The sequence below is a fragment of the Eumetopias jubatus genome, unplaced genomic scaffold (assembly GCF_037043125.1).
Source record: "Eumetopias jubatus isolate StellerSeaLion01/CBP00866 unplaced genomic scaffold, mEumJub1_p1.0 scaffold_4, whole genome shotgun sequence".
NCBI lineage: Eukaryota > Metazoa > Chordata > Mammalia > Carnivora > Otariidae > Eumetopias > Eumetopias jubatus.
Genome location: NW_028274810.1, coordinates 52,904,760 through 52,927,256, shown reverse-complemented (window position 1 = coordinate 52,927,256; position 22,497 = coordinate 52,904,760). Strand labels below are relative to the sequence as shown.

Here is a 22,497-nt window from a genome sequence, read left to right as displayed (position 1 = left end):
CTAATGACTGCTACTGCATGGGCGCTGACCAATTAAATGGACTCAGGCCACAGGGCTAAAACTAGAGACCCCTGCTGTTCCAGACACCAACCCTTTAGTTACTGCATCACGGGGGAGACCAGCAAATTCTGGAGGGCCTGGGGCAACGGCTGGCTGCCAACCGTTACAAAAGTATTTCAGTGTTTTAATATCCATCAAGGCTGAACAGATATATCCCAAATGAATAACATGAGTGCACATGAAACTTCAAAGCTCATGCCCACTCTTAAGCTTTATGTAGGGCCACGTTCACCTTTTAAGAACTTCCCTCTTTGTCCTTAAGAAGAGTTCAGAGCCAACGTCAGGACCTACCGGTTGTACAGGATCTCAGTGGCACAAAGGAGCCCTTCTCCACAAAGGAGCTCTTTATTTCGCCCAACAACTAGTATAGATCTCCCCCGAGGAAAGTTTGCCATTCAGCTTTCGTTATAGTTTCACTCACTGCAATGTAGTTGGCTTACAGCATAGATCTATCTCTAGGCAGGCGGAGAAACAAGCGGGTGTGAGTGATTTGCCCACCTGCCTGCCTGCCTGCAGTCTTTGAACGGCAGCCCCATCCCAGACCATTAGCCTGCTGTGAAAATCCATGCACTGGTGCCTTGAAAGTCCAAATACATACTGGATTGTTATGGCTCTTCCTTGTCCTTTTAACCAGAGATTCTTACCCGCTGCTTCTTATCAGACACCTGGTGTTTGTAGGTGAGCTAAAAGCAGCTTCTCAGAATGGCCTCCAGGGAAGCATTATAACCCTGCATTCTGTTATTTCTTGTTTCCTGTCTCAAAGAAACCTACAGCTTCAGGGTAATTTGCTGCTTCTCCTGTCCTCATTCAAGATAACAGTCAAGGCTGTTCATAATCTTACTGACTCTCTACATACCAAACACAAATTTTGTTTGAATTCAGAAGAAAAACTGTCCTCAGCTAGCCAGCAAGCCATTCTGATACGCTGTGATTAGAGAAGTCTGGGGTGGTAGAGAAAGGAGTTGGAAGACTTGGGTCTTCCAGTACTCATCCTACGCATGTAACCTTGAACAAGTATTTAAAATCTCTCTAAGCCTCATTTTCCTCAACTGTAGAGTGTGGTCATACTATATACTTCACAGGGTTGTAATGAGGGGTAAGTGGAATCATATAGATCAGAAAGCAATTTGTAAACTAGAGAAATATAAGCAAAACTCACCCCAAGACAGCAGGTTGTAAGCACTAGTGAAAGAAGAGATCATGAGTATAGAAATAAATGATGGCAGCTGGATGAGTGTGAAGGAAGCCCTCTCTTGTGGTCTAACTCGGAGGAGAGAACATTCCCAGCTTACCTTCTTCAGTACCTCTCTGCAGAGCTGTAGCTGGAGACCGGTGAGTGGTCTAGAGAAATGGTAGGCAAGAGGGTTCCTGGCAGTTTAAAGCAAAGGGAGGTAGTGCCCACGAGGAAAATGCATAGGGGATGATGGAGAGCATGGGAAGGACACAGTGCCTCACTGATACCAGGATAGGAAGAGAGAGGACCAGAGACCAGATCTCCACTGCTCCCATCAGTGTGTTCATTGATCAGAGCTTGTTCGACTAATCTGGGCTTGAGGATACCTTCCTAGGGTGAGCCCACTGCCTGGAAACCCTAATGGCTCTCCTATGCTGGAGCCAGTGGCTAGACCCTCCTCCAGGGATAAAGCCTCTGCATACCTGGAGGGTAATTTGACATTATCAGGTTAATTAAATCATTTTCTGTGGTTAAACTTGCATATGAATATTAAGTCTCAGACTGGGCCTCCCATCTAAACAGCCAGTGAATGTTTTCAGGATAGCACTTTGTTCCTGAAACATTGAGAAATATGCATATTGTATCTTTAATGAGATCGTGATGTTTATTTATGGCAGGAAGAAGCCTCCCAGCTACGGAGACTGATTTAAGTGATGGTTTAGCGTCTGACACCTAGAGCTGTGTTGGATGCTATCTCTGGAGTTGCTTATTATCACCAAATGACTTTATGGTTGGCTCTTATTCTGAATTTGTCCAAGTTGCTCTTGCCCCTGAAAGGCCATGGGGCTTTGTTCCAGGGTTCACATCCTGCCTCCACTATTCACTGAAGACTGGACTTCTGTGGGACTGTTTCCTTCGTACACCATGAGAATAATAATGACTACAACTCAGAGCTGTCTGGAAAATGAAAATATTCGTACAGTGTAAAGTTTTATGTAAGATGCCTGGCACACATTGGTTCTCCATGTATGTGTGTCCGATGTCCTCCCCATGCTTATGTGACCAGCGTTTTTTGCTTTCTCTTAAGCTTTGATGTGGAAAATGGCCCTTGCCCAGGTCGGAGCCCCCTGGACCCCCAGGCCAGCTCTTCCTCTGGGTTGGTGCTCCACGCCACCTTTCCTGGGCACAGCCAGCGCAGAGAGTCCTTTCTCTACAGATCAGACAGCGACTATGACTTGTCACCAAAGGCGATGTCACGAAACTCTTCACTTCCAAGCGAGCAGTAAGTATGAGCCCCAGGTGGCCCCCGTCTCACACTTACCTCACCTTTAACCTGTCACAGCAGCAACAACAACTGTTCCCCCTTTAACCCGTGGGAAGGAGGGAGGAGAAAAGTGAACATGAGCAGAGGTGATGATGATGATCCTTAAAAGACATTAGTGCTCTACAGCATGAGAAATATGTCGCTGGGCTTTCCAAGGGTACAAAAATCTCAGGCACGGTGTGCAGTTTTCGTCTGTTATTGATCCTTTTTATAAAAAAAAAAATTGTCGTTCAGCTTCATTTCCCGAACTGTTGAATCATTTATGGGTTGAGAACATCAACACTTTTTGCAAATCATACTTGAATTTTCCACAGCATGTACAGTGTGCATGAGGCTACGGTGAAAAAGAAAACAGTAGTTGGGGACATGCCTCCTTTCTCAGTGGTCTTTGCTTGGTGACATTTAATAAGTTGTCATCCAGCCACATGTCTGTGTCCCTTCTCTGGAATCTTAACTCAGTGCCCACTTGTTGCCTGGCTCCTTGGTGAGACACAACACTCTCCACCACAGCTGATGTTTTTGTTTTGCTGCTATTAATTGTAGATCTCTAATTTTTAAAGAACAATGACGGGGTTGTATTACTCGTTTATTAAATTTCTAAAACCAAATAAAGTTGGATGCCGGAATTCATGCCTTAAAAGATTTCTGGGCACACGTACAATTGTTTTTAACATTGTATGTTATAAAAATATTGGTAGCTCCCTAAAGTCTCTGGCCTGGAAATTTCCACTGGGCTCTCTTGTGCTGTTGGGAAAGAAGCTAAAGAGGGTCACTCTCTTATGAAAGGGGGCAGGGGACATTTTAAAAGCTACCAGTGAGAAAAGATTCCCCAGGGCATTTCTGCCAACAAATTCTAACAGATGCACCCCTGGCCTAAAATGTCTCGTCATTGGATGGGCCAAAATTCATGTATTCATTGATCTGGCAAATACTTCCTGAATCTCTCCTATGTGCCATGCAGTGTGGTAGGTTCTGGGGATAAAAGATGAACAAAACAGTGGAAAAATCACAAATGAGTTAAAAACAGATATTCTCAGAAAGGTTGCATGCTCTCAGGGAGGCTATAGCTAATAAGAAAGGTAGGAGGGACACCCACATCACTCTACTATGGAGTGGAAGGAAACATTTAATGAGTGCTTACCACAGGGCCGGCGGCCCTGAGACACATGTTATTTCTTTTAATCTTCACAGCAGTCCTGTCAGGTAGGTACCACTATTATCTCCACTGTATAGATAATGAAAGTGAGCCTCTGAGAGACTGAGAAAACTGCCCCATCCCATGACTGTATGCCATGCTATATCCCATGATGTAGCTAAGACTGACCATATTCGAACCTTTTCGATTCTACTTGCCTTTGTTCTTCAAACTGCAAAGTAAAATCTCTACCACCTGGTAGAAAACAGATGAGTGCAGAGTCAAGGTGCCTGAGGCTGGAGGAGAGGTAACCACTTTGCTGCAGATCATGTAGAACCAAGGATGTTTTTGACCAAGGTTGGCATGGGGGCTTGGCTGAGTCTACCTGGAATTTCCTCTTCTACCAAGAGAAACACCTCTCTAGATGTCGTAGGTGGAGAGCATAGGAAACGGGGTGAGCCGAAAGTAATTAGAGCTTCATTCACATAGCGTTTGATGGGTAAAAGACTAGCTTTGGAAGGCAGCTCACAGTTCCCCAAACTCTAGCCAAACAGCATGATGAGTCTCAGGGTCATTCTGAGGCTTCCCAGAAGGTTCCAACTGAATTTCAGATTAAACTCTGATGATTTTTTTTAAGAACCAAAGGTTATGAAAATTTTGAACTTGAGGAGACCTTAGAGATTACAGTCCAACTCATTCTACAGCTCTAAAAAGAGACATCTAATTCTGAATGACTCTGCATGTAGGGTCCCTAATAGTCACCGTTTATCCTCTTTTCAATTTTACCAACCGGCAAAATTTTCCCCCTAACTTAGAACCTACATAGTGTTGCCAACTTTAGATTTAGGCAAATAAGAATTGTATATGTAAGCTGTCTAGTATCATTCTCACTGTTTTTTTTAAAAGATTTTATTTATTTATTTGAGAGAGAGAATGAGATAGAGAGCATGAGATGGGGGAGGGTCAAAGGGAGAAGCAGACTCCCCGCTGAGCCCGGAGCCCAATGCAGGACTCTATCCCGGGACTCCAGGATCATGACCTGAGCCGAAGGCAGTCGCTGAACCAACTGAGCCACCCAGGCGCCCTCACTGTTTGTTTGGTTTTTTTAATACTTCTTAGAATTAAAAGGAAAAAAAATTTAGAAAGGACACTCTTCCATAATAAAGAATAGCCCTTCCCAAGAAAACACAGTGGGCAACATAAGATCACCTTATCAAAGATACTGATAATAGAATCTATTAAAATCTTTGAGTGAATAAAAATGGCACAATTTTTTATTTTGCAAATGTTTCAACATTACAGTAAAACTTTTATATATCTCTCAGTTTAGGAAGAGGAGCTTGAATAATATCCATATTTTTCCAGTATTTCATTTTATCCGGACTGTGTTAGAAAGTCCAGTTTCACACAAGTAGCTTTGAACTACACTGAAGTAATGCTCTCAAAAGTATTTCACCTGGGGGAGCCTGGGTGGCTCAGTCGTTCGGCGTCTGCCTTAGGCTCGGGTTGTGATCCCGGGGTCTTGGGATCGGGCCCCACATCAGGCTCCTTGCTCAGCGGGAAGCCTGCTTCTCCCTCTCCCACTCCCCCTGCTTGTGTTCCCTCTCTCGCTGTGTCTCTCTCTCTCTGTCAAATAAATAAATAAAATCTTTAAAAAAAAGTATTTCACCTGATTATTACTCTTCAGAGTGAATTGAAATGAATAGAGGAACAGCAACCCCCAAGCCTCTTACTGCTTTTCTTACCTTCTACCTATGGAGCCAAGAAAAAGAAGGACAATCATAGGTCTAGAGTCTTGATGTGAAGATCATTGGGTGGGGGGCTATGGGATGCTCCCTGCTCAGGAGCTCCTCATATTCAGCACAGCGCCATCATGGATTTATGTAGGAAAACTTGTGCAATTCCTCTGTCTGTATTAAACCCCAGGGTAGAGACAACGCTAGCTTTTCCACATTTCTCATCTGAACACTTTCAGAAGAGTAAGAGGAAACATAGGCAGGGAGAATGAGTGAGAAGATATTAGGAGTAAAAATGTGAATGGAAAATGGGCTTTAACTTTTAGCAACAAAAGAGAGACTGAAATAAGGCTTTCTAGTAAAGAAAACAAGATCATCATTGGGTCCCCTGAGGAAATTTCTGATGCTTTCCTAGATGTGGCAATACTCTGCTGATTTCTCTTTTGTTCCTGTGTTGTAGTCATCTCTAATGTAATGCCTTTGTACACCGAGGTACAGATTTCCCAATGGGAACATAAAGTACTGGAAACTGGTAAGACCAGTTACGTTGTTCAAAACTGTGGCAGGAACCACCCTGAACAGGATGGAGTTCTGACAATCCACCTGCAAATCCACAGGGAAGGAAGATCCATATTTCCTTCATTTGGTCACCGCATTTGCAAAGCCTTATATAGGCAAAGAGCTCTTTAAAGCTACCATTTGTGTGAGAACTAAATGGTCTCTAGAGAGGGCACTCAAGGGAACTAAGACCTAAGAATGAAGAGGGAAAGCATTAATAACTGCTCACTTAAATTTAAGACCAGTTTATTAATGGGCTACCAAAAAAGCACAATGTGGTATTTAAGACTTGAGTTAGACCTACAGCCATCACACTTACTAGCATCATGACTTTGGCGTTGAATCTCCTTTACAGTGTCTAAATTATCTGTAAATAAAAGTGCACATAAAATAAAAGTACATTTTCTATGTGCTAGGGTCTATTTAAAGTACACCTGTTAACTCATTTAATTCCCATAATCTTACTTGAGTTGGTACTATAATTTTCTTGTCTTAAAGACAAAGACATTGATGCTTACAGAAGAGAAGTAATGTGCCTAATAAATGGGGAACCAAGGCTTAAGTCTAGGGAGTGTGGATGATTAAATCATATGGATATTTAGTATAAATACAGACTCAAAATAAAGATGAAAAATAAAAATAATGATATTAATCTCTGCTCTGCCTACCTTCCTATTCATTCGTTCTTCTAACAAAAGCTTAAATTTAGGCACTTGCTAACAAATAAGACATTTCTGTGTCTTCAAGGGAGCTAAAGGATGAGTTAAGTCTATAGGCAATTTTGATATCTTTGAATAAGGACAGTCACAGAAAGGTATGCAGAGGACTTTGAAAGGCCTGGCCAGGCAGGCGAGTAGCCCACTTTCAGCAGTCAGAGCTAAGCCAGAAGAGTTAGCCAGGCAGAGGGTTATGCAGGAAGAAGGGCCACGTGCTAACTACTCTCTAGTTGTCAGAAGCATTATGGAGAAGCGCAGCTCAGTGGAGCTGAGGCAGAGAATGTGAGCGGTTGAGGAAGTGGTGAGAGGCAAGGCTAGAGAAGTAAGCAGGAACCTCATCATGAAGCGCCTATCTGAAGGAGTTGGCCTTTATGCTGAATGAAATCAGTGGGGAGCTACTAAAGGTTTTTAAGCAGGAAAATACATAACCTAGCTTTTGAAAGATAGTTCTGATTACAGTGAAGAGTGGTTTATACAGTGGACAAGCCTAAAGACTAGTGTCCAAGAGCCCAATGGAAGACTGCTTTGGTAATCCACATAATAGAGGGTAGGGAACTACATTAGAGAAGATCGAGTGAGCAATTAGTAAATATTTGCAAGTTAGCATAAGCAGGGTCTGGTGGCTGATTGTGGGGGAGGTTTCAGGCTTGACCAACAAGAAAGCTGGTTGAGCCATTTTTTTCGGGTCAAGAACATTCTCTTATCCCATGAAATAATGTATGTGAAAATGCTTTGTAAACTGTAAAGTACAATATTAGTTCTCTTGACTGCAATAGGGGCAGATATGACTCTCCCAAAAAAGTTCTCACCAGTGGGGAAGATAAGACATGCAATTCTTTAGTTATAATAATAATGATACCTATTACTAATAAGAATAACTGTAACTACATGAGCAAATGCTTTTATGTGCCAAAGCTTATAAGAGTTGTACATGTGCAATAACTCATTTCATTCTTACAACACCTCACTTTATAGATAAAGAAATTGAGGCCTAGGGAGGTTATCTAATGTCTCATAGCTAGTAATTGCACAACTCAGAAACAAACCAGTGCTGTCTGGCTCCAAAATCTGTGCTCTTGACTGCAATAGTATATATCTCTCTGTAAGGCAGACTGAAATCAGTGTTACAAGTAAAATCCTATGTGTAGGTATGACACAGAGAAAGACAAAATTAATGGAATCCAGAGGATATAGCAGAAGGAAGGAGCCTTTTTGCTTTCTGGAAATGCATTTCACTGTTTAGTGCAGACCTACACTCAATTGAAGACCTACCAAGTTCTCATCACTGATCAGTCTACAAAATTGTAATGTTCTGGGTTTGTCACTAGATGTCGCTCGTGCCATGGTTCTGAACATCTGGCATTGCCCTCTCTAGAGGTTTGGGAAACGAAGAAGGCCATCAGTTTTCATAATTAATCATAATCAATTTTGTTATTTCCATGCCATCTTATTCTAATCATTAATATATGAAATTATGGTTAAAAATTTTAGAATAGTTTCATAAATATTCTGGCTGTACTCAGATAGGAATTTTGTTTTGTTTCTTTCCTATACTTGCCATAAATTACCTGTAAGTTGTCTGATCCTTTCCTCTAGCAGCTACTACCTGAAGTACAACATGAGCTTTTGCCATTCAAATCCTTTAAGGGTACCAACGCTGCGGACCTGCAAGTCCATCTCTTGCTTCTGAATTTTCTGCTTTCCTAAACTCCAGAAGTTCCATGATGATAAAGTCATGCTGACAGGGTGCCCCCTTAGTGTTTACCTCCCTTTAATCATTACTTTGTACCATTTTAGTAACTCCCCATTCATGCAACAATTCATCAGCTTTAGGTACTACATATGTATGAGATTTATTTATATGTTTAGCTTTTACTGAGTATTTAGACCTGAAATCCAGGAGCCTTAGATGACCTATTTAACTTGTAACTCCATCACCTTACATCCCCAACTCACCCTGATGCCTTATGAACAATGTGAACTTCATAGCAGATATCTGAACAAATAGCAAGCTATTTCACCATGTAAAGTTCATCTCAAGAAAATGGCTTGGGAAGGGGCAACTCTCGGTACAGTTCACTACCCTGCATTTATCACAACTGCTCCTCTCAGTGCCTTCTTCTGTCTCTCCTTTGACTTTTTTCCAAGAACCCTGAGGCTCTACCTTGGGCTCCCTTTCTCTCTCTATTCCCCCACCTCCAGAAGCCACTCCCTGCCATTGTTTTAGTTTCACCACTGTGGTAGGTAACTCTGAAATGTATAGCTCCAGTTCCATATTTCAGTCTTCCTGCTTGATGTCTCCACTGGGATATCAGTGAGGATCTTAAAATTCAGCTTGTGGGAAAGTGACACATCTCCTCCCCCATGTTATCCTTACTTTCTTATTTTTGCTCATGACTTCACTATTTTCCCACACACCCATTTTTTAAACTGACATAGTATTTCGTTATGACCCCTTAGCCGGTTAGATGCTGAGTCCTTGGCAAGACACTTAGGGTCTCCTCAAATTGTCTTTTCCTGTTTCTTCCTCTGCCTCACTGATGTCTTCTCATCTGAATGACTGCATTATCCCCGTAACCATTCTTCCTGGCTCTGTCCTCTCTCCAGTCTGTCTCTTGGTGTCCATAGCATTTTACTTTCTAAAGCACTTTTCTGCTTGCCTGTCTCGCTCAAAACCTTCACTAGCTCCTTTCTTCCTTGTGAGATAAGCACTACCTCCACAACCGTGGTCCATACCACCCATGAGTGTGGGGGACCTTCAAATCTTGTCCTCTAAAAACATGTCTAGTTAATGTGTTCAACTCCGCCCAGACAGCCACCAAGCATCTCAGTGAGCATGTTCGGTACTTTCCCACTTCAGTGCCTTTGTTCCTGCCATTTCTCTCATTGGTGGCATCTACCGTCCATGCTCTTTAGAGCCTGCCCTTCACCGTTCATCTCAAAACCATTCATTCAATCAAGCCTGCCCTACTTCCTCTAACTTGTAATTATTACCTCTCCTTTATACCCCATTAAGCTTCCCCATTAAGGGTTTGTGTTTCTCATTCTGTATCCATTGCGGTGTCTTGAATATTTTTTCTGTTTCCCCTAGAGTGTTGTAATTGGAGGGGGGGTGGGGGGAGGTCATGGATTCTGTCTAATTCAATATGCCAACTGTGCAGGGTCACCATAAAATAGGTAATATAATGGTTAAAAGCGCAGATTTTTGGAATCAAACAATCTTAGCTCTTCTGCTTACAATGTGTTCGTTAAGCAGTAGCTTACCTTCTCCAAGCCTTTAAAGATATCATCTTTAAAATGGGAATAGTAAGGGTACCTGCCTTTAGCCTTGTTACAAGAATTAAATGAGATAATGGACATAAAGTGCTTAGTGCAGGACCTGACATAGGGTGATCATGCAAAGAATGCTCTTGTCAGTATTCTTTTTATAGTCACTGTACAAAGTAGATGCACAGGAACTTGACTAGGGTGTCTTGAAGGGGGACTTCCAGCTAAAGACAAAGGTAGAAAGCAAAGTATTATATTAAATAAGACCTGAAAGTAAAAGCCCGTGTTAGAGAAGAGGCCCACATGGACGTATGTGTTGTTCAGCTCTGCATCTCTACATCCCTATAATGCCTGATACAGGGCAGGTGCTTAATAATCATTGGTTGTGCTCACATAATAAACAAATAAGGTGCCATATATGTTTGGCGATCATGAGGACAGAGAAAATCAGACAGTGAAGGAAATTCGTTGTCAACCAACTTCTGTACAGATGTCTCGATTCACAAATAATAAATTGGCCTGATTTTGTGTCTGCAGCCTACGACAATGTGTCTTCTAATGACTTGATGGAGAGCTTGCTGAATGTGGGCTTAGGTAGATTTATTGAAGTATGTGCCAGAGAGTGCTTTTCTGAAAACATACTTTTGATTGTTCCTAAGTATAGATTTACATAACACTAGGTACAGCTTATTCAGATCTTTGGGACAAAATGAGCAAGAGTGATATGGTAATAGTAGGCTCAGTCTGTACACTCCTATTAAAAGCTTTTCCTTGGGTACTTCAAGAAAAAAAAGTTATATTAAAAACAAAAAGTAATGGGATTCCCAGACAGAAATCTGTATTTAAATGGCATTAAGGCTGTGGTTCAAATCAACAAAAGCCAGGAAATCCAAAGTTAACCTTTATCCAGACTGTTATGCCATTTTTTCCAACTCTGTGTGTGCTTGTGAGCAGCCTTCCCTTTGAATTTCCTGGCTCTGGCAACTAAGTCGCTTTGAATTACAGTACTCTGGGTCTGCTATTTAATGGGAATGTACCCTGAGGATATATGCTTACTTTCAAGTGCTTTTCGGTGTCACCATAAGCCCAGGAGCCATGAACCTGGTATTTTGTTCTTTCAAATTCCTAAGGTTCCCGTTTATGCCTAGATCAGTCATGCCTTATATCCAGGTAGAAGGACTTGTGTAACATTTGTGTTGCTAACACTGATATGGTTTAATATTACAGCTTATATGTCCTAGTTATAATTCAAATTCATTTTTCTCTCTTTCACCAGACATGGCGATGACTTGATTGTAACACCTTTTGCCCAGGTATGTATCATGCTGGCCCTGGCTCACTCTCCCTCTGCCCCTGGGTGCAGTTTCTAAGTGTGGCCTCTGGAACCTGCCCATTCGTCTCCCTTCGTTCCTAACCATCCTGATCATTGGCCTTCCAGGTCCTCGCCAGCTTGCGGAGTGTGAGAAACAACTTTACTCTACTGACAAACCTTCATGGAGCATCCAACAAGTAAGCATGGACTTTGTGGAGTTATGAATCCCTTCCATAAAGGCAAAAACATTGAGCCACATTAAAAGGAAGAAAAAAAAATACCATTGCATGGAACTTTGCCCTGCAAACTAAGTTAGGACACACGATGAAATTTGAAAATAGGATGGAGCACCAGAGTATTTTAGAACTGGTAAGATGTTAGAAATTAGTCTGGATCTTGTGAATCTTTGTACCCTTAACACTTAGTAGACGGTAGGAGCTCAACAAGTGGAATAGCGAAATGAGGATTTTTGTTGACATTTACATTTACTACTTTGGAAAGTATGAATACTTATCAGTAACAGCCATAAATTCTACTAAAATTCTTTTGGAATAGCTATTAATGAACTCAGAGATTCAAATGCAAGATTAAAGGTAGCAAAAAGTTCAAGTCCACGTTGCCTTTTTTTTTTATACTATATAAACAGGTTCATGCAATTTGATGAGTAAGAGTGGGGTTATCTTCTCCTCTTGCCCCGCCCCCCCCCCAGTAACTATATAACCTTGGTCATTTCAATGAACATTGCTGAACCTTTGTCTCCTCATCTTTATAGTGAAAGGTTTGAACTCGATATTCCCACATAACTTTCTCCTCCAAAATCATTTCAATCTGTGAGTCTAAGTGCTATGCAGTTCACTATCCAGCATTTTAAAAGATCATCACAGGTATCAGCAGGTCCTAGAATCAATGACCATAGAATGGCATCCAAGGCACCTCATGATCCAGTTCAAGTTAGTGTTGATTGATAGTTGATTGGGTTTATATTTGATGCAGCATACATGAACCTAGAGACTTGCCCAGCCTCTTTTGTAGTGATCCTCCCTGTTTGTTCATTTATTAAATGATTCACCCAAGAAGTATTTATTTAGTATATACTATTCATCCATGCATACATGTATGTGTTTGACAAATATTTGTTGAGCACCACTTTTACTGGGAACTGGTAATATAATAGTGACCAAAACAGACAAGTTTTCTGCCCTTTCAAAGCTTGTGTTCAATTAGGAAGTGCCAGAGCATATGGTGGTGAATAATCAGATCAGGTCTCTGGCCACATGGGATCACATCCTAACAACTGTGGTCTGATTGTTCCCTGCATGTTCTATTTTCCATCCTAATTATGGACTCACTGTTCTGTCTTCCTAAAACATATCTCTCCACCTGCCAGTGATTGCCTGGCTAAATCCTACTTGTCTTTTATAGCTCATCTGTAGTATCACGTTCACCAGCATGCTTCCCCTGACCCCACCAAGCCTGGCTGAGTGCCCCTCCGTGGCCCCAGAGCACTCTCCCAACCTTATCACACCGTTTGTGGGTCTCTGCTCACCACCAGACTGCATGTCCTCTGAGGCCCCTTTAGAATTAAATTTACTTTTCCTCGAATTTCTAATATGTAGCAAAATGCCTGACACATAGTGTATGCTCCAAAAATATTTATCACACATATAAATTTTTGAATAAATAATTGTTGGAGAAAGACCACCAATTATTTGGAAAATTATTTTTTCAGAAGAGATTCCTTCCCTTTACCCACCTTTTTTTCTGTACAGACTAGGGCCTCTGGGGCCATACCTATTGACTTCAGAACCCAATCTTACCACTTTACAACTATGTGACTTGGGTACAACTTCTCTACATCTCAGTTTCCCAATCTATAAAATAGAGTTGCTCTGAGGATGAAATGAGTTGATATTTGTAGAGCATTTATAACAGCATCTAGCACATCGTAGGTGCTCTGTAAATGTGAGCTATTATAATTGATAGTTACATTTCTCTTGCTGAATCCAGACAGTGTAACACTTTGGAGTTTTCACATCCATTATCTCAGTTAGAATCACCATAAATGCTATGTATGACAGGTGTTGTTGCCCCCACTCTGTGGACAAGGAGACAAAGCCTAGGGAGATTAAATGACTTGCACAAGAACACACCACTGCTGGTGAAGAGCAGAGTCAGACCTGAACCCTGATACCCTGACTCTCGTTGCAGTGTACTTTGCAAGGAAAAACAGTTGTTTTCTTCCTGTGTAGGGGAAAACCCAGTTCTTCCTGTGTTTTTCTTCCCTGTGAGTCTCCCTAACAGAAAACACTCCGTTTCTGACACTCTGGTCACCAAATGTGTGGAGGTCCCCTGCTCTGGCAACAACAAGCAAGTCTCGGATACCAGCTGGGTGTCCTACAATTTAACTCGGTTCTGACACTATCTACCTGGAGATATCGTCAGATCCTAGATTAAAGGCTCCATCCCACAGGACCACCCCCCACTGAGATGTCAGTCACCGTGCTTCTCACCTATGGCCTACAGATCACAGCTTCCAAAGGGCCCCTCCTCAGGTTCAATTAATTTGCCAGAGTGGCTCACGGAACTCAGAGAAACACTTACTTACCTTTACCAGTCGACTAAAGGACATGATAAAAGCACACGTGCACAGCCAGATGAAGAGATACCTAGGGTGAGGTCTGGGAGGGTTCTGAACATAGGAGCTTCTGTCCCCATGGGATTGGAGGGCATCACCCTCCCAGGGTAGGTATGTTTGTTCACCAGCCTCAGAAGCTCTCTGAACCCTATGCTATTGGGATTTTATGGAGGCTTTATCACATAGACATGATCAATTATTACCTCTGCTTTTAGCCTCTCTCCCCTCTCTGGAGGATGGGAGGTAGGGCTGAAAATTCCAAGCCCTTAATCATGGCTTGGTCCTTCTGTTGACCAGCCCCTCCCAGGAGCCCACCCAGAGTTGCCTCATTAGAACAAAAGATGCTCCTAGTGCTCTTATCACTTAGGAAGTTACAAGAGTTTTAGGAGCTCTGTGTCAGAAATTGGGAGCAGAGACCAATATATTCTATCTTTATTACCTCACATCTTTGCATTCACTACACCCATTAAGTCTTTTTGGTTATGGGAAGAAATCTCTAAAGGTTTTTGAACAGAGGGTCATTTAGGAAGAGTTTATGGAATGGATGAAGGTCAGAGAGCCCAAAGGCAGAGACATGAGCTAGAAGAGTGTTTTCAGGAATTAAAATATTAGGAGTGAATTGGGCACCCGGGTGGCTCAGTCAGTTAAGCATCTGACTCTTGATTTGGACTCAGGTCATGTTCTCAGGGTCCTGAGATAGAGCCCTGCATTGGGATCCTCGCTGAGTGTGGAGCCAGCTTGAGACTCTCTCTCTCTCTCTCTCTCTCTCTCTCTCTGCCTCTGCCCATCCCCCCACTCTCTCTCTCTCAAAATAAATAAATAAGTGATTTGAAAAAAAATATTTGGAGTGAAGTCATGGACCAAGAGATGATGGAGGTAGGAACTGGGGAGGAAAGATTAACAAGGATACATTTCAAAGGCTTCTTTAGTTTAGCATAACTCAAGGTCATTGTACTGCATGGCTCCAGGGCAAGGGGGTAGGGGATGTTTTCAGTTACTGTGTGTTAGCAAGCAACTTGAATATTATTTTTCTGTAACTATGGGGGCATTCAGCCTAACCGTGTTGAATAATAGGCTATGTCAGCTCAAACTACTTTCTTGAAAATCAGGTCTTTCCACAGCCTTGAGGAGACACATAAACCTTCAGGAACTAGAGTACCCTAAGACCACAATTGTCACATACAGAGCTGACCCAGAGTCCATTCTCACACTATGGCTGAAGACCACTCTCCAAGTCATGGCCCTTTGCATCGCCTTTGGTCCACACCAAACCACACTCACCAAACCGAATAGATCGCCAGGGGTAGGATCGTTGTATCTGATGATCTTTCTCAGAATCATCCCCATATTTGTACAGAATTGATCCTCTTATTGATTTCAAGTATTTTCTTGAAACCAACATCACCTAACCAAAGTTCAAGGCAGGGCACATGCACCACTAGAGTTTCACTAGAAATTGAGATTGCTTGTCCAGCTCAGGCTGAGAACTGAATGGGCTTTAGCTACAAGTGAAGCAGCTTAGCAGGGGAAGATTGGAAAACTGAGTGTTCATTTAATGCATTCCAACCTATTCCTAGTCAATACCCTCAAAGAAAGAAAGAAAACTGAGGACAAGAAAAATGGGTCCACCATCTGAGAGCATTTCCCCCACATATTCATTTGTCTTAAGAACTGAAACTGTAAGATTCATGGAGCTCACAAGTTGCTTTCTGGGACATTGACTTGGGTTTCAGAGTAACACTCCTTGCCTTAAATGTAACATTTAAGCAATAATTCTGTCCTTGGAATGGTTTTCTTGAGACATCTGGATAGTGTGGTTTATTATATGAAAAGGAACTCCCACATAGAACTATACTTCTCATAAGTCAAGATTTCCTTTATCTTTTGGCTCTTTGCTCTGCACAAAAATAGCTCATTGTCTGCCTGAGCTTTACCACCCAAAGGGTGAAAAATCTCAGTTTCTGTTGAGGTGATTTCCTTGCACTTCCATGAAATGTTCCATTGAGAGATGCTTGATTGGGCCTGTATTTCTTGGCTTCAAATTAAAACCTATTATTTCTTTAGTCCAAGGAGTTAATTTTGAAAATATGGCTTTCGTTTAGAGCTGTTAATTCAGATAAGCATCCCTAAAGCATTTATTGGCTTCAGCTGATGGAGAAATCACTTACAAGTGAGAATGCCCACCATTCTGCAGTCTGATAACCAGGGAATAGAGCAGCTCGGAGCAAAAAGGTGTCCCCCATCATTCAACTGTGCCTCTAACATCGCAGAAATTACCAATGGCTATCAGAAAATCATGTAACATCTCTGTATCAACATTCTTCCAAGCGTAATTTAATCAACACGCATGTAATCTTTGAGAAAGAATTAACAACCATTTAATTTTGTTTTCAATGTATATCTTTCATTGCTTTATGTCCTTTGGCACGGGATTTAAATTAGCTGAGAATAATAAAATTGTGAGCATTCAGAGGGGAAAGAACCCAGCCAAATTTCCTCAGAGTAAGTGAGGAAATATATGGAAAAGTGCTCACACAGGAGCTGGCACATTGTAAATTAGCAGTAAATGTTAGTTGCCGCCTGCTTTCCCCAAGTGAGGAAGAAACTGAGAGGTTCAGTGAGTTGCCGAGGGCTATACAGTTGGAAGGTGCCAAAGCCGGGATTAGGATTCCTGTCTTCTTATTCATAGTCCAGTTCTTTCTCCACTGTGCTATTTACAGGGCTATAAAATATTAACTGCTGTGGCCAAATTATCCTCCCTTTTAATATCACTGACTTTAATCCAGGCGTATAACTTCTTATGATTCTTGTATAAGTTAGAGACCACTGGAAACTGGGCAGCCAATGACATTTTCTTCTGGCACTCATGACAGGTTCTAACTGGCAGTCTCATGCCCTGTAAGCAATGATGCAGCTTCTAGAAGTCATTCATTCATTTAATGTGTGTTGAGCCTCTTCTTTGCACCAGGTCTTGGGAGTAAGTGGTAAGTCAAATAAATATGGTTCTTGCCTGTGCAAAGCTTACACACACAAATGCTTATCTGAATGAACAATTCTAAATAAGAGCTAGGTTTTCAAAATTAACTCCTGGGACAAAGGAATTTATGTAATTTGTGTCATTTTCAAGAAGTCATTGGGATAATTGGGTGCTGTGAGTAGCCAAACTGTGAAGAAAGCAGGGATTCCCAAACATTTAGGGCCCCCTAGTTCCATGTCTCCTTGCACAAAAGCCTTCTTTGGAACTCAGGAAGACAGGTAAAATAAAATTATTAACAGCATGTTATTAATCCAGTGAATACATCTTGAATACCTCTATCATATCAAATATTTTGCCAATTCCAAGGTTACAGAAATAAACAAGATCCAGTCTTTGCTTACATTTCTCACAGGTGAGTTGAGGAGACAGATAAGAAAATAGAACTGTAGGAACTGCAAGACAGTCTGAGCAGTGCTAGAAGGGGGCAAGGGCAGCAAGCCACAAGTAATGCAGAGGGTGACTACTCACAGTGGGGAAGACGCCTTTGAGGAAGTGATGGCTGAGGGGATTCCTTGTACAGGGGAAGGAGTCTGCCACTTACAAAGGAGGAAAATAGTGAGCAGAGCAAAACATATGCAAAGGCCCAGTAATGTGAGCACATGCTGGGTTTGTGGGAATAGTGAGTGGTATGTAGAACCAAGACTGCAGAGGAAAAGGAAACCAGATAAAACATTCATGTGGTATTTGGCTTCTCAAATGATTTTCACATCAAGGTTTCATTCAATCAACAGTTCACCAACGTCTATGGAGTGCCCACTACTTGTGAGGCAGGTTGGTGGGGCCTATAGAGGATATACGGAAAGAAGTGAGCACTGGATCCCCCCTTCAATGGGGTCACAGACTAGTGGTGGGGGTAATATGTGCACATATGAGTTGTAACAGGAGGAAATAACCCTAAAGGTACAAACAAAGCACCATGGGATATTAGAAGAGGGGTCCATTTTAGCTAACATGATGGCATCCTTTGCAGAAGATGGCATTTCACCCTTGAAGGTACGATTCTGACACCAATTCCAATGTGTGGATTTTTTCCCTACACATTTTCCCTTAACGCCAGCTGAGTGCCCTAAAATTCAACTCAGTCTGACACTGCCTGCCTGGAGATAGCATCAGATCCCACAGGTTAAGGGCTCAGTCCTGCAAGACTCCCCCAGTTCAGCCACCAGTTGCAAGTTCAGTTTGTTTCCAGTGCTTTTAACCCACTGAGTGTAGATCAGAAGTTCCCATGACCTCCCTTCTTGGGTTTTATTAATTTGCTAGAGTCGCTCACAGAACTCAGAAATAGTTTACTTACTAGAATACTGGTTTATTATAAAAGGATATAATTCAGTAACAGCCAAATGGAAGAGATTCAGTCTCCTCGCATTCACCTTCCTGGAGACACTCCAAGCCCAGTCCTTTTCGGGTTTTGTGGAGGCTTTGTTACATAGTCGGGATTGATCAAATCATTGGCCACTGATGACTGAACTCAGTCTCCAGCTCCTCTCCTCTCCCCAGAGTCTGAGGTGGGGCTGAAAGTGCCAACCCTCTAATCAGGTGGTTCCCCTGGCAATCAGCCCCGATCCTTAGGTTACCTAGAGGCTTTCCATAAGTCTCATTAACCTAACAAAGGACACTTTTTATAACTCTCTTCAGATTCCAAGAGTTTTAGGAGCTCTGTGGTAGGAATGAAGACAAAGATCAAATATACAATTCTTATTCTAAATCACAATATCACAGAAGGGTAGGTGATATTTACATGTGTGGATTTGGGCGGAGAGAGGTTCCCTTTCAGAGGAATAGCCTGAGCAAGGTTAGGAAAGGAATAGCGCATGTCCAAGGAAAAATAAGTGATCAAGTTTGGCTCGGGCAAAGTATGAGTTCCTTCCTTCCTTCCTTCTTCCTCCCTTCCTTCTTTCCTTCCTCCCTTCCTTCCTTCTTCCATTCATTAAGCATTCACTGAGTGCTTGGCATATGAAGGACCATCCTGGGTCTCAGGGATCCAGTAGTAAACAAGCTGTTCCTGCCTGCATAAATTTTGTATTTAAACTACAGAGTTCTGTACTGAACACTACTTAGTGTCTATTTTAATTACAATTTTAAAGTGCTATTAAGGAGAAGCACAAGATACATGAGATCAAACAGCCAGTCAATTGTTTGAGATGAAATGTCAGGAATTCCAACCGATAAGCTGGGAAAAGTATGTTGAGGCCAAAGAGCAGAGAGGACTTTGAATGCTAAGCTAAGGAGTTTGGAATTTAATCTCTTACTTTTCCTGAAAAACAGCCCTCAGTATGACTGCAGGTGTTATCAGCAGATAGAATAGTGGAAAGAGAATGCACTTTGGATGCAGAAAGACTTAGCTTTGAATCTCAACCACACCAATTATAAACCATGTGTGCTTCAGCATGTTTCTTAACCTCTTCACCTCTGCTTCAGTTTCCTTCTCCTTAAAATGAGATGATTATATTCCCAGTGGAAGCTAAGAAGTACCTAGCATGATGTTTAGTAGGGAAAAAAGTAATCATTGGAGGTCGATCGTTCTTACTTTGTTACACAAGAAAATGTCAGGCCACAGAGGGTTTAAAGGTACCTTGCCTAGGATGACCTAGCTAGTAAATGTTCAGTAAGTGTGATCCCTGTCCATCAGAGCCTGCAGCTATCAGGTGTGCTACCTAGAAGCTAGATTGCCCCTCACAGATCATAGATGGATTTGGTGTACTTACAGATCTGGGACGAGAACTTGTGGCCATCCCGGTACAGAGACCCTTTCTTTACAATATCCTTGCAGGCCATTCTCTGTCATTTAGAACGTGGCTTCCTTCCCAAACTTGGTTGTGCATCAGAATTCACAGATTTATGTGAAAAATACAGATTCCCAGCCTCTCCAGGGATGGGGAAGGGAATCATGGTTTTAATAGCTCCCCAAGTGAGTAGGACACTCATCCATGCTTGAGAACCACTGACTGGCCTAGCGTCTCCCTCTCTTGCTTATTGCTAATATCCTATTGCTCTGTCATGGGGCAGACAGCCCTCTATTCCAGTGGTTCCGGAAATGGGCTCCCCAGACCAGCAGTATCCGTACCACCGGGCACTTTTAGAAATGGACACTCTCAAGCTCACCCCAGGCCAGTTCAGTCAAACACCCTGGGAATTGGGTCTAGCAGTGGGTCTTAGTAAAGCCTTCTAGATGATTCTGATGACCCTACAGTGTGGGGGCCACTGCTCTAGACTATTTGGGGGAAGCTCTCCTGTAATGTGCTAGGCAGAAGTTCTACAAAGCATGAAAAGGTTGGTGAGACCAGCAAAACGGGGGTGGGGGGGTGGGATTGGGAGATAAAGAAGAAAAAAAGGAAAACAAAAAACAAAAGGTGGGGCCCAGTATTCATGGAGCCTGCATTTGTTTGCTTGTTTCGTTGGACTCTTGACATCAGCAGGCTTATTACAATGTAGAATAATGCCCAGTTCCTCTGCAAAAAGACCACTCCAGAGGTTAAGGAAACTGGATTCCTGTTCCTGCATGACTTTTGGCAACTGACTTCATCTCTCTGGGCCTCAGTTTCCTGAGGTGCAAAAGGAACGCCTGTACTGATTGGTCTCTAAGGGCTCCTCTGGCATGACTTGCTGCAGCGCTGCCAAAGGAATCGGGATCCACTCTGACATTTGGTGTTATTCCTGAGCAAGCATATTGTCTGAGGGCCCCCTGGAACAGTGAAACCTGAAACAGAGGGGCTGGTTAGGGACCTGGAGTAAACGACTTCCTTCCTGGAGAGTCCGAGCCTCCAGGAGGCTGTGCATAGGGAAAATTCCAGGCCATCTGGCTGTGAGAGGGCTGCAGTCATCTACTAGCGTTCTGGGACATCACCTTCCGGAGATAGCGTTATGTCATTTGATAGCTCATTATGACCTGGAAAACTCCTCAGTGATCCCAGGAGTTGGGGGGAGGGAGACATGGAGGTGATATTCGTACAGACTCAGGCCTTCTTTCCTCTTGGTCTCCACAGGAGGTCCCCAGCTGCTGCTACTCAGCCATCTGTCTCCAGAGTCAACCTGCAAGGTAAGCTGCCTTGTGAGGCCTGGCTCCATGTTTCAAAATAATCAAGGTGCCATTTGTGCGGAAACTTCTTTAGGATAATAGCACTGGTTTGCTTATGGTGGCCCTCTAAAGTCTCCTGGTGACTTTTTTCAAAAGCATAGTGGAGTTTCCTTCATTCCATGTAAAACCAAATGAAAAGCGGTATTGACTATTTGTCCCATCATGTGCACGCCTGGGCTTTCAGGGTGTGATGGATGTGTGGTAATAGGGCTTCCCAGAAGAGAGGCAGGAGGAGCTCTATTGATACTGCAACTTCACCTCGGCTTGCTGGCCCCTGTAAACTCCAGGACAGCTGACTTCAAAGGCCCTGAGGGGCCCCCAGGGTGTCCTGAGCATCCCACAGGGTATGTTAGTGGTTTTCCTCCTAGCATCAGCTATAGGTCCCGCTTGCATCTACATCCTTTCCAGGTGTGAAACCAGAGACTTTTCCAGGTCACAAATCATTTCCCTTGGAGGTCATCCAACTTTGTTCCTCAAACGTGTGTGTGTGTATGTGTGTGTGTGTGTGTGTGTGTGTGTGTTTTAAGAAACCCAACATCTCATCTTTCAGTGCCGTGCATACGCTTTCCATGGGGAGTTGAGAGGTGTGGAGGGGCAGGGCTACCCTGAAGGAACCCCCTGGAGATATGTCGAACAGTAACTGTGCTTGACATAAGATGCAACCAGTTACAAGTCCAAAATGGAGTTTTCCACCTTGAATCTGTCCCCACTAGTGTGGCAGTAGACCTGAGTAAAACCACAGGAGAAACAAGTCAGATGAGCTCTGTTGAGATTGCCTAACACCAAACAGCACTGCCTCGAACACTTCTGTCTTTCCAGCTTCGCTATTCCCATTGCTTGATACATAGCGATATTCCTTCCTCGTCTTGTTGTGTTCTCTTGCTGGTATCAGAGCCACGAGGACAACGGAAATAATATAAAAGCCCAACTTCTACAAACAAAGGAACAAAAACATAGATTCCATTGGCTCACTGGCTTCGGAAGTATTTATGGTACACACTTTTAAAAATATTTTTATTAGAAAGAAGATTGAGAACAAGAATCAAGGTGAAAGGAAGATATTAAGTAAAAGTAAGTTTGCCTCTAGAGCCTTGTGATAGGAAACAGAAGAAAATAGTACTCTGTCCAGGGGCTTCAAAAACATGGTGTGCTGATGTACTATTTCCTTTAGATAAAAGGAAACTAAATAGAGTGTTTTAACATATAACTGGTATTACATAGCTGGAGATCAAAGGAGGTGGTTTTGAAAGTCCTATCATTTCATCATATTAGCTTACCAGTGAGACACCATTGCTCACATTTCTGTTCGCCAAATGCGCTAAGAAGCTTTTGACATCAATTTGAATATTTAAACTGTTTTCTTTTTCTTGTAATAAATACTGACAAACATTAGGAGAATATGTGATATTTATGGCTCTATAAATTAGCTCATTAGCCAGAGATGTTGGAAAGATCATTTTGTGATTTT

At 42.5% G+C, this 22,497-nt stretch overlaps 1 protein-coding gene across 2 annotated transcripts in view; it reads left to right on the top strand.

Annotated features, from left to right (window-relative positions):
* The window catches only part of PDE4B (phosphodiesterase 4B), a 420,029-nt gene that overhangs the window by 300,770 nt on the left and 96,762 nt on the right, over window positions 1-22,497 (top strand). For both annotated transcript variants that reach the window (XM_028102388.2, XM_088022395.1), the window contains 4 exons: window positions 2,322-2,516; window positions 11,247-11,283; window positions 11,409-11,479; window positions 20,938-20,990. In XM_028102388.2, the coding sequence (XP_027958189.1) occupies window positions 2,322-2,516; window positions 11,247-11,283; window positions 11,409-11,479; window positions 20,938-20,990 (356 nt within the window). The remainder of the gene's footprint in view (window positions 1-2,321; window positions 2,517-11,246; window positions 11,284-11,408; window positions 11,480-20,937; window positions 20,991-22,497) is intronic.